Source organism: Morone saxatilis, unplaced genomic scaffold (assembly GCF_004916995.1).
Source record: "Morone saxatilis isolate NCDOM2014 unplaced genomic scaffold, NCSU_SB_2.0 Contig10, whole genome shotgun sequence".
In the NCBI taxonomy this organism is placed as follows: Eukaryota; Metazoa; Chordata; class Actinopteri; family Moronidae; genus Morone; species Morone saxatilis.
In genome coordinates this window covers 4,168,092-4,180,237 of record NW_023339652.1, presented here as the reverse complement: position 1 = coordinate 4,180,237, position 12,146 = coordinate 4,168,092, and the positions used below count along the sequence as shown (strand labels likewise).

The following is a 12,146-nucleotide window of genomic DNA, read 5'->3' as shown; positions in this document are numbered from 1 at the left end:
GAGAGATGAGAGGCTGTGGCCTACCAGGACACCTGAGCCTGCATTTACCCTGAGGCACACAAACACCCTTGCTTACACAGACACAAACACACACACACACACAACTCATTTATATTGCATAAGAAAAAGAGAGGCAGTGTACATAGGCGGTTATAGGATCCTCCCATTGGGAACAGTGGGTGATTCCCCCTATACTTCCAATCATCACGCCCTGGATGCACTTCACTGCTCAGTTGACTAACACTGCCGTCTTGCTGCTATGTAAATGTCATTATGTAACAAATGTTGTATTATGCATTATTCGTAACGCTTTATGTTTTTGAAACGATGCACTGGATGAAAGAGATTAAAGGGGATGAAAAGGAAAAAAGGCTCTCACTATGTTTGATCGGAGAAAGCCCTTTTCATCAGCTTGTCAGCGCTGACTGACAGCGGCATAATGCCTCTGCTCATCTTCCTCACTCACAAACTCACACACTCACCGGTGAAAACAGCAGGTTAAACAGTATAGCATTTCCCCTGCATTGTGCCTAATGCTTTCATCCTCTCTCAGCCTTGTTGAAAACAACCTGGGTGGACAGAATACCAATGACAGAGGTAGCGTGTACTGTCTGAGATTACAGCCAACTTGGCGAGCAAATCAGAAACCTGAACCTGACACGTCTATCTGCGGGGAACACAAATAACAAGACCAGAAGCAGCAGGAGACAGACATTCAGTGTTTATTAACAGAGTATTTACAGTCAGAGAAAAAAAACAGAGACAGTGTGTTGATGTGTGTAAGTGCTAAGTCTGTGCATCCTTGTAGAGAACATTTGCCACCAGTGCTCTCACTGCTACTGGGTCCTCAGTATCTGTGGAGGGAAAACACAAATATGGCAAAGACAATCAGATTATGAGGACTATTCAAACAGTTCACACTTATTATACATACATATAGGAAGTCAAATTACATCCAAATATAAGTATAGGGTGAGCAAACCCAAATCTTTCTTTTTAGCCGTGCTAGCGACTTTAGGGATGGAAATGTTGGTTGTTTTACTACGTTGGTCTGGACTGAAACATCTCAACTGTTGGATGAACTACCAGGAACATTCATGCCCTCTTCCTCAAGATAAATTCCGGCTGCTTTGGTGGTCCCTGGATTTTTCAGGTTATAATTGTATTTGTCTAATATTTAGGGGGTTATGACCAAATACCAACAAGACGTGTTTGTTTGATGTTTGAAATTACACTCTCCCCAGACTTATTACTTACTACATACTTGTTAAGGAGCCTAAGGCATTTCAGAGACAAAATATGAAGAAAACTGAAGCTGAACTAATCTTTGTTTTGCTTAAGTCCAGCTTTATTCCCCTGCAGCCATAGCAATGTTATTAATACACAGGCAACAGGAAGGCAGAATATGCAACTTTCATCATCCAGCAGGTTTAAAGCTCCTGCAGAAAACCAGAAGTGACCATTGTTTGGAATTTCTTTGTCTTATGTTTCTGTTCTTCACCTTATGGACTGAAGCTGACCATGTCTGATCTGGTCCACTTGTAATTAAGTCCATTCCTCGCTTGCAATGTGAATGTAATTTTATTGCAAGTGTACCACCTGCTGCAGCTGATTCACATTGAAGTTATTGCAACCTTGCCTACTTGTTTCATCCATTTCATGGGATTTTGTTACATTCTTAGCAATGCTTTGGTTCCATTTGACTTTGGATAGCAGCAGATGTGAAATGAATATCATGCTGGGAATGAAAAGTGATTTTGGACAGGTGATTTTGATTCACCCTCCTGGACCACTTGAAATTTAATTTACTGTGAAGCAGCTGCAGATTCGTACATTTCTGGAGTTAACAAGAGATAGAGGTTCTATATTGAGCCTAAGCTGAAATGCATACTGACTTAATATTACTTTTTGTAATCATCAAACGCAATTAAAATTAATTTTCAGAGGTGGAAAGGACATTTACTCTAGCACTGTACTATATATTGTACTTTTTACTTCACTACATTCATCTAATCGAATTCATTATTCCAATCTAATTATCTAACTATAGCTACGAGTTACTTTGCGGATTAAGACTTAGCTAACAAAACACACGATCAGTTTATAAAACATGATTCATCCTTAGTACATAGTAGTTTTACTTAAGTAATGAATGCAAATACTTCTGTTGACACCACTGTTAATATCAACAAAATATTCCTTACCTTGCACTGCTCAACACTTTAACGTGTCTTCTCTGGTGTCAAAACTAGCTGATGAATGAATTCCTCGGTCACAAATTAAAATTACAGACTATTTGGAGAAACTGTCAATATTTAGAAACCTTCCCATTTTGTGATGGAGAACCGACAGACTCTCCGACATCACCCTTTTGGCTAAAGGGCAGTTATTAAGTTGAATGAACAGCAGGAAAGAGCCTGAGAGCTATTGCTGACATTTAAAGAGGTGAGGGGGAGGCAGCTAACACAGCTCTCTTTACATACTTTTTTACTTTTAGTGTTTGCCGTTCTGTGTATTTCACGACTATATATGTTTTAGTAAAACTGCATACGAAATGAAATGCACCTCAAACTATTTTTGATGGATCTTTGGTTGCCTAAATAGTAACATACAAAGCTAAATATCCCCTCCTCCACATTCTACATATCAGACACATTTTCACACTTTTGTTTTCCCTCAATTGCCTCTTTTTTCACTGCAATCCTGCTCTCCTCCTCTCTCTTTCCTTGTCCCTAGGCTGCTACATCAGACATTCTCCACACTGGGTTAGGTAACAAGCCTGCAAAATCATAGTCAAAAGAAACACAACAGGCCCAGAGGTTGAATTATTAACACAGGCAGCAGGAAGCTAAACTAACACCACCACCAGGCTACGGAAGAATCAGCTGGAACTTGCATTTTCATCTGCAATCGTAATGCTCCAACAAGTCCATCCGAACATGTGCTTGTGTGTTATCATCATTCTTCCTCACTAAATAAGTTTCCACTCATTTCACAGTGTTTTTCAGGCATGAAGCGAATGAATAGCTGGTCGTCCTTGCATACCGAAAAGCAAAGATTCATTTGTAAATTATTCATATGTATCCTCTCCTATAAAAACATTTCATATGTGACACGCATTGAGGCTGAAAATGCACGAGGACAGAGGTGAGATTTATGTTCTAACAGAGGAAATGAACAGGAAATAAATAACCATTGTGTGCATTCATAATGATTAACCAAGTTATTGAATTAGTTAAACATTGTGTTTGTCAGGTGGATTGTGTTTTGGAAAGACTCTGGACGGCAGAGACGCAATTTTCCAGAGAGAGGAGGGTAAAAAGATAAAGAGAAAGAAAAGAGTCAGAGAGCAGTATCCTAGGCTTCTGTGTTCTGTGTGTTTGTGGATTACAGCCTTTCTAAAAATACTTCAGTCTTTTCAGCACAGCTGACTGACAAGCTACGGATTCATATACATTTGGATGTGGAAATGAAAACATTGTATTTGAGGCTTCTTGAATGAATTTCCTTCCTCAATTTGTTCAGGCAGCCTCCGCTTCATGCAATAATATTTTCACGTCTTTATCCTAAACCTGTGTTCTACGTCAGATTCACCAGACTCTCTTAACTGCACCAACTTGTTGTAAACGGCTTGTTTCAACTTGATGAACGCCAGCTGTTTAAGAGGAAGTGCGTGTTTGTGAGATGCAATCATTGCCATAATCAACACCCCTTAATTGCTATATAAAGCAATCTGGTTCTGCTCTGTTTGTGGGCAAGTTTCATTCACCAAAATGTCTCCAAGAGACGAAAATAAGAATTTCACACTACAGAGCTTCAGGTCTTGCTACTGGAAATCAGCTGACGAAAATACAACAGATTTCAGTCAGTAGTGTGAGGGGAACCGAAACAATTCAAAAATAACAATAAAGCTGCTAACGAGTCAACAGAGCAGCGCTGTACTGTGACAGAAATAAATAATGAATGTTTTGACATGAGATTAGATTCTAAAAAAAACACTAACAGTCTACGAGTTAGTCTAAGAGTCCACCAAGAGCAATGTTCACCATGTCAGTTTAGCGTATTAGCCTGCTAATATCTGTTAATTAGCACTAAACACAAAGTACTACAGAGGCTGATGAGAACATTGCCACGGCGTGCAATGGCTAAAAATAAGTTACCAAACCAAAATACGTTGATATAATCATAAAAACTGCCCAACCTCTCAGTTAATCAGCAAGCCATGATGATATGGGCACTTAAAGGACCAGTGTGTAGGATAGCATGTAGCTACGGTGGCCATGAAACTTGTGCAAATCAAAATGCCCTATCTAGAGCCAGTGTTTGGAATAAGCTCTCTTAAGAAACTGTCTGTTTGTGTTGAGAGTTGTTGTTCCATAAGGCCTATTAAATTTCCCTACAAGCAGGATCTTGTTAGCAGTAAAATCTGTCTTGTGGGGATCCTTTTTTCTCTTCATTCCTTATTAGTAATCAGGTCAGAGCCTGAGTGTTACAACTGAATGGCAGACAAGTTGACTACAGATAGTCGCAGTTGGTCTCTCGTCCAATTACAACAACAAACAGAGGAGATGTCGGTTGGAATTTGATGAGGGGCACTTTAATCTGAACTGAATCAGATTCTTAATTACTTTGTTGTTGTTGATGTACTTACTGACTCCCAGCAGCTTCAGGCGGCTCTTAAACTCGGGTTTCTCCTCCAGGACCCGTAACATGTTAGTGGACTCCATGCGCTCGAGCTCCACCTTCCAGTAGACGTAGATTTTGTGACTGAAGCTCACGTAAACGAGACAGGGGCTGTTCTTACCCTCCTTGCATGTATATTGACCTGCAGCCACAAACAAAATATAAACAATACTCATTTACATATATTATAGACTAGTTTTTTTACTCAATATGCTGTGATATAGTGTGTTAGGTGAATCCTAATGAACACATTAGCAATCCTCTGCTGTCTGGCTACTAATGTGAGTCTCTGTAGCAGAGCCAGCATCCACACAAACAGAGAAACCAATCTAATCTGCTTTATTAATGATCACACAGAGCAAGCAGAGGGCAGAGGGGATGGGAGGGGTTGACTGTTTCCACTCACACAGTCTCAGTAGGTGCAAAGAAACAATCCCCGGTGGAATCAGGCTGATCAAACAAAGTCTCTTGTCTCTTTCTCTAATCCACTTACTACTGTACATGTCATATTAGCTCCCTCAAATACACTGTGGCTTCTTCAAACGCTGCAGAAAGAATTAAAAAGACAGGCTCAAGAGGGAGAGCAAAGACGAGGGTGAACCCGAAGCTCAACGTTGCCACCTACTGGCGTCATGAGATGTTTGACATTCTAGCCATGTTTATAATCACACCAGCCAAGGCAGAGGCGTCCAAGCCGTGGGCCACAGAAAGGTACCGAGCCACGATGAAAAAATATGATTCAGCAGAAAAGCTTTAATGGCTACTATAGGCTAATTTTGCAATCACCCCCTTGAACTTGGCAGTCTGTGCTGCATTTTCTCTCACTCTCTGTGAGACAACAACATATACATTTTAATTTAAATAGATTATCAGTGCACATGGCAGAAGCAGCAGTACAGGGAATCTATGAGTGTTGCAGACTCACTTCGCTCAGTACAGACTGAGGACTGGGCGGAAACCACTAGAGAGTTTTAAAAAAAACCTGCACCGCAATCCAATCCAACGTCTTTAGTTGTGTGCTTGTACACCATCGTTCCATATAACATTGCTTGCGACATCCATTTTCAATGCTTTAAAAAGCTCTCTCCATGTCAAAGTGATTTGCTATACTCCCAGTTTGTTTCACTATGGAGGAGAATAGAGGGAGAGCGTTGTTTCAGGTTAGGCGTGTCCTTGAAGTAAAGAGTGTAAGTTTGTTAGCTGCCATTTAAGAAACTACTTTGCATTGAGAATAGATTGGTAGGCGCTGAGATCTCCTAAAGGTCTAGCTGTATCTTTTTTATTTCATGGGTAACCTTTATGAAATGCTGTACAAAGCAAACAAAGTTAAACCTGCAATAACTGATGTTTTTGACCACCTGGGAGCAGTGGACAACCCTGACATATCACCTTGATATGGTGAACATCCAGAAGATATAGAGCAACTTTATCATTAATTTTGAATCATGTTTTTTTTTCACCTGATGAATGTAAGGTCCAATATTCACCAACTCCTGGGGGAAATATCTGGCTCATTAGCTGCCAAATGCTCCACTATGTTTACCAGCTAGTCTCTATCTATGTCTGTCTGTCTGTCTGCTGTGTGGTACTGAAAAGGTAGTGTACAGTGGGTTCTTGGAGCAAATTAGTGTTGGGAGGATAAATAGATAGTCAAACCTGAACCTAAACTTATATATAACATGCATGTGAACCTGTGTTGTCATCGTGGTCATTATTTGAGTCAAGTATGAGGTCTCTCACCTGCACAGAAGGCATTGACGTTCTCATCGAACTGGAACCGCACTACTGTCCGATTGTGGTCAATGATGTAGGTTTGACCATCCCAGGCGCACGCTACCACCTCCTCTCTGCCGTCTCCCTGGAAACCAACACACATCCCCGCCATGATTCTCAAATTGGAAACTCTCCACTTTGCTAAAATCACCATTAATTTAATTTATTACAAATAAACAATTTGAAGAAATTATCTTGGAGGTAACATTTGTGACATAACATACGTGTTATGCTGAAAATTAAATGGAAAACTAATCAGCGGACTGTTTAAAATGTGAAAATGTGTGATCAAAATTAAAATAATTATTCATTTATTCCCACACAAACTCACAGTAACGTCGAGCTTCTGCAGGGCAAAGAGCTGATGATCAACCTGGACGGACCACAGCAGCTGCTCTGAGCTGTCCATTAACTTCAGGGTGCCTTTAATATTGGTAAAGAGAGATTAGAGTATAACAAGTTCAATTCTACGTGTTAATTAATTGACAAAACACAAGTAATACTCCATTTCCTGGCAAACACTGATTCTGAGAAGTTTGCTTTTAATGGCTCCTTTCACCAATATTTGTGTCCATGTGTGAGTTTCTATCAAAAGGAAAACAGCAAAAATGAAAAGCTACAAGTCTATTATGAGGAAGCTGAATGAATTCCCCCTCGAGTTCAGATCTTCTTGTTGCCAACAAGGCGAGAAAATAAATGCTGCTCTGAGAACTTCTGACACTTCCACACTGCGGTATCCTCGACAAACAATAATGTTGATGTCGACAGAGGCTGAAATACAGCCAGTAATAGTCTCTCTCCTCTAACCTCTAATGGTATTGTAATTTATTTTCTCTATGTTGGCGCATTGGGGTGTCCACAGGAGGGAGATTGTGTGTGTAAAATGTTGGCAGCCGGAAACCTTCAGCGATGATAATCCCACTAGATCCTCTCGTCTTTAAATATTGATGGACTCTCCAGCTGCTCTGAGAGCTGTTTGCCAGTTATCTGCTGCTGCCAGGAGGATCTGCGCTGGCTAACAGCCACCACTGTGTGCCGAAGGGTTTTCCACTCCACCTCTGGTCCTTATGGTGTAACTAATACTGCAAATACAGCAAGTGGATCGCAAAACATATGGCACTTTTTACCATGCTATGCAAATACTGTGTGCCGTCTGATTAGACGGAGTTATGTTCTGGTCCAGTTTATATTCACACTGGCTTTTTACAAGAGGAATAAACATGAGCTCATACGGACTGACAAGTAACCCTGTATCATCAGCACTATACGGACCCATGTGGGAAAAAATAAGAAGACCGACAGGAAATTATGCAGCACATTACTACGAATTATGTGTTTATTTATCTTCTCTAGTGTCACAAAAAGCTCACTGAAAAATAAGCATTATTGAGCATTATCGGTGCAACTGGACCGATATCATAAATACTGAAAACAGAACAAAAACAGGAGGCCTTTTGGAACTGATAAAGCACACAGAGAGGAGGACAGAAGCTCAATGCACATCTGGTTTAACCCATTTTCCCTTTCTGATTGATCACTGAGGATCAGCTAAGTATTATTTTCTTTATCGATTAATCTGAAAATTATTAATCACAATTAATTGTGAAAAATGCTCATCACAATTTCCAAGAGCCCAAAGTGACGTGTTCTAATTGCTTCTTTTTTACTTAAATTACTAATCCTTGCTGCTCAACTGATTACGGTAAATCCCCACACTCACGTTACCATGGTTACATCATGATGCTGTATCAAGGAGAAATTTAAGTTACACACAGCAGCATTGGGGAATAAAGTGCAATAAAAAGAGAGTACAGGTTACATACAATCTTATCACAAATAAGAACATTACAAAACATAATAGAAAATAAAAAACTATAAATGAAAATTAAAAAAATATATACATTATACGCAATGTGTGGTGTGCAATTTAAAAAATATTTTAAGCAGCTTGCCTAAAAAACTAAACTGTACATGTGCAATTTAATATAAATAATATAAGTTTGGTTGAAATTTAAACAAGTCAGCAGGTTTTTTTTAGTTCTTTAGTTTTAAGTTCTGCTGCTACTTATCCATCACCAGAAGGATTTAGTATTAGTTTAGCTTTTCAATTCATGCTAAAATTAAATTTACTATCATAAAACCCTGTGACTGGTCCGTTTTGGTGTTCTTGTTTCGACCACTGTGGTCTTCGTCAGGGCCTTAAATGCACAAACACACCAGAATTCATTTGAACCAAACCAACCAGGTTAGGTGTCAAAGCAACCATAACAAAATATACTAATCTGACTTACCATCTAAAGTACAGAGCGCAAACAGCCCACATTTAGAAGATTCCTCTTTTGAACCTGAAAGACAAGTTATAATTTATGAGTCACTTATATTGAATTGAATTTATATGATATTTTGAGTGTAGTAAAGGACAATACAGAGGACTAATCGGCACATGGTTTACTCTACCTTTGCTTATGCTGCCAATAAGATGAGTAGAAACATTCTTGTTGTGTATCCGCCCGGTGGTCAGATGGAGAACTACATCTCTGGAAGGTCCCTCACTGTGACAAAGCACATTTGATGTAAACAATCACAGTTTCTCACGTGTACGTGTATACGTCTGTAACTTTTGTTTGTAGCGGGGATTTACCTCCCAGGTGTGGCAGGGGCCTCTTCTCCAGAGCCAGAGGAGTCCTGTTGTGTCCAGGAACACAGCAGGATAGCGTATCCACAGCCCGGCTGAGACACCATCAGCTCTGGTAAACCCTCTGGACCCGGGTTCACTGATAAACTATCCACCTGCACCACAGACATTACCAATAAACATCAGGGTTCCACTTTGTGTCATTGGTTAATAAGCTTTGATTTCAGGGTGGAGGACAACTTTATTTATCCGTGTTGCACATGAGGGCTGACAACATAATTAAACTCAGAGTAAGTGTGCAACTAATGATTCATTTCATTATCAGTGGAGTATTTTTTAGGTTAATTGATGAATAGTCTATAAAATGTCACAATAGTGAAAAATCAAGTCCAGGGTCACTTCCTCAAATTGATTATTTTATATGACAAACCAAAAGATATTGAATTTACAATCATATAAAGTTTACAAAAGCAGCACATCCTCAAATCATAAAAGCAAATGTTTGGTTTTATTGCTTAATAATTTACTTTTTACAATTCATTTTTGATTGACTAATTGATAAACCAACTAACTGTTTTGGTTGTAGTTCAAGGGAAAGTGTGTTCTTCTCTTCCTATGTGTAAATCAAAAAACAGCTAATTTTTGATTATGTATGGCTTAGAATTATTCATTTAGACGTAAAAAGTGTGAAGATCACCCCACCATTTGGTGCCCTGACTGTACCATATGTTCTTTGTGTGTGAGTATAAAACAAAACTATTAAAAACTAAATAAACCTTTAAAACATGAACCTCACATTTTCAGTTAGCATATGTGGAGACAATAACTAATGTAAACTACTACTGTTATCCAGTGTGTAAAATAAACAAAAAGAAAACATTTCTTCTGACGTGAGGCATACCTGTCCCTCCAGAAGCCATTTCTTCAGCAGGACCAGCTGTCCAGATCCCAAATCTGAGCTGTCAGACGGCTCCTCCCAGCGGAAAGCTCGCACCACTCGGTCCGTGTAGCCCACCACCAGCTCACAGCGGCCATCGCCATCTGCAGAACAGGAATGCACTATAGTCAAATACTCACACACAACACACAGGATGCACGTCAGCAAGTCGAGCCAGGATTTACCGATATCACTAATAAGGATGACTTTGGTGTTGGCAGGAATGTGTTGGGTGAAGAGAGGCTTCTGCTCCTCAAAGGACATGAATTCATGCTGGCTGGATGAGTCTGCTTTACTTGCAGTGGCAGCTGTCAGGTCAAAGAGGTGAAACCAGCCCTCTGCACCAACAGCTACCACGAAGTTCTGTCAAACAGGAGAGAAACACACAATGACGGCAACATCACCACCAAAATATCCTTCATTTGCTGCCACGGATCATTTCTTAACTTACTTTTCCTTTGTTGCAGACGTCTCCGATGGCAACACAGGTCAGCTGGCAAAGAAAGACACATTATAAGAGTACGAGAAAAACAAATTCACTCTTTTAAATCATGAGCCTCTCCCACGGTAGTCTGGTTTCTGTACTGACCATGCCCACACAGGTTCTTGTGATCCAGGGTTTGGAGTCGTCATTCTTGTACACGAGCAGTTTTCCACTCGTGTCCCCCACGACCAGCTCGTTCAGCTACAGCGAACAGAGACAGACAGCACGTTTACTTTGCTGTAATGTGGAACAAATGTTTATTTAACCACTGTGAAAGATAATCTGAAAAGTAATTTAAATTGTGGTTCATGATTAACAAATTTCCCCCCGGGGATCAATAAAGTATTTCTGATTCTGATATTTCTTCTTTGTTTTGGACTAATTCATCTTCTGGTTTGTAAAATAACAAAAACTATCAATAAAAAGCTGCATGCACACTGAATTAACGCTCCCAAAACAATACAGCTGTAAGATTTTGACATTAAATCAATCACTTCACCTGCTTCACAACAGGTGTGGGTTTAAATCAAGCCCTGCTGTCAATAGACAACAGGTAGAGAGATCAAATTTAAGGTGGCAACTTTCTCTTATTCTCATTATCAATAAATCTTGGTTAATTGATTAATTGTTTGGTCCAAAACATGTCAGAAAATGAAGAAAAATGCAGATCAGTTTACTATAGACCAAGGTGACATCTTGCAACGGCAATCTACTCAAATAAAAGAGAAAGAAAATAAACAAGTTCTCAGTCTCAGTCTTAAAAAATGTATTTAAAAAAAATGATTAAGCTTTAAAAGTCTAAATTATCTGCAAAAAATGTACAGCATAAAATATTAAATAGATTTTTTTAAAGCCTGAAACAGAAATCTGTTAATCTCATCATGATATATCAACAGACATTAGCACATATGAACAGGAGCAACATAGTAAACGTAGCATTAAAAAGCCTTAAAGACTATTAATATATGTAAACTTCACAAGATAGTTACATCACTAGTTCCTGGGGAAAGTAATATTATCAACACTAGTAACTAGTTACTGCCCAAAACTGGTAACGTTACACAATCTGCATCTTTATCCAGGTGCACGTATGGCTGTAACGTCAGGTAACGTGAAGCGTGTGAACAGGTGAACCTGAACATGTGAACAGGTGAATACCGAGTCGTTGTCTGCATCTCCCAGACAGATGGCGTGAGGAAACAGCGTCCCCGTGAAGTCCAAGCTGACCCGCTGAACGTAGTTTAAAGACCGCATAGCCACTAACTGTAGCTATATTCAATATAAATGTTATATATGATATATTTGTGTGTGTTTTATGGCTAATAGTCGCCAACACGGTTCACACGCCCGCTTCTTCCTTGTAAACAAAGACACGTGACGATGGAAGGTACGGAAGCCCAGAGTGGACAGGAATAGGTATTTCGCTAACCTTACAGCCGTTAGTCAGAATCAGATTTATTGCCAGGTAGGTTTTTACACATAGGAGGACTTTGTCTTGGTGCAGTGGTGCTTAAAATATACAATCATACAAAATATATAAATCATACAAAAATATATAAATCATACAAAATATATAAATCATACAAAAATATACAATCACACAAAAAATACAATCACACAAAATATATAAATCA

At 39.3% G+C, this 12,146-nt stretch overlaps 1 protein-coding gene across 2 annotated transcripts; it reads right to left on the bottom strand.

The window, feature by feature from the left end:
• Positions 1-701: 701 nt before the first annotated feature.
• Positions 702-11,883, bottom strand: itfg2 (integrin alpha FG-GAP repeat containing 2). Of its 2 annotated transcripts, none has more exons than XM_035680115.1 (12): positions 11,671-11,883; positions 10,618-10,713; positions 10,480-10,521; positions 10,214-10,391; positions 9,993-10,132; positions 9,098-9,246; positions 8,914-9,008; positions 8,748-8,801; positions 6,788-6,879; positions 6,424-6,541; positions 4,652-4,825; positions 702-854 (listed from the first exon to the last, which is right to left on the bottom strand). In XM_035680115.1, the coding sequence occupies exons 1-12, from the start codon at positions 11,764-11,766 to the stop codon at positions 787-789; spliced, it is 1,302 nt and encodes a 433-aa protein (XP_035536008.1). In that variant the 5' UTR covers positions 11,767-11,883; the 3' UTR covers positions 702-786. The 2 variants fall into 2 exon arrangements, with proteins under 2 accessions (XP_035536008.1, XP_035536016.1); XM_035680123.1 differs by lacking the exon at positions 11,671-11,883 and adding an exon at positions 11,574-11,668.
• Positions 11,884-12,146: the final 263 nt, after the last annotated feature.

Coding starts and splice junctions, on each gene's coding strand:
- itfg2 (XM_035680115.1), bottom strand. CDS start 11,766: ATGCGGTCTTTAAACTACGTTCAGCGGGTCAGCTTGGACTTCACGGGG. Junction 10,714..11,670: donor GAGATGCAGACAACGACTCG/GTATTCACCTGT, acceptor TGTTCGCTGTAG/CTGAACGAGCTGGTCGTGGG. Junction 6,880..8,747: donor TGCGCTCTGTACTTTAGATG/GTAAGTCAGATT, acceptor CCAATATTAAAG/GCACCCTGAAGTTAATGGAC.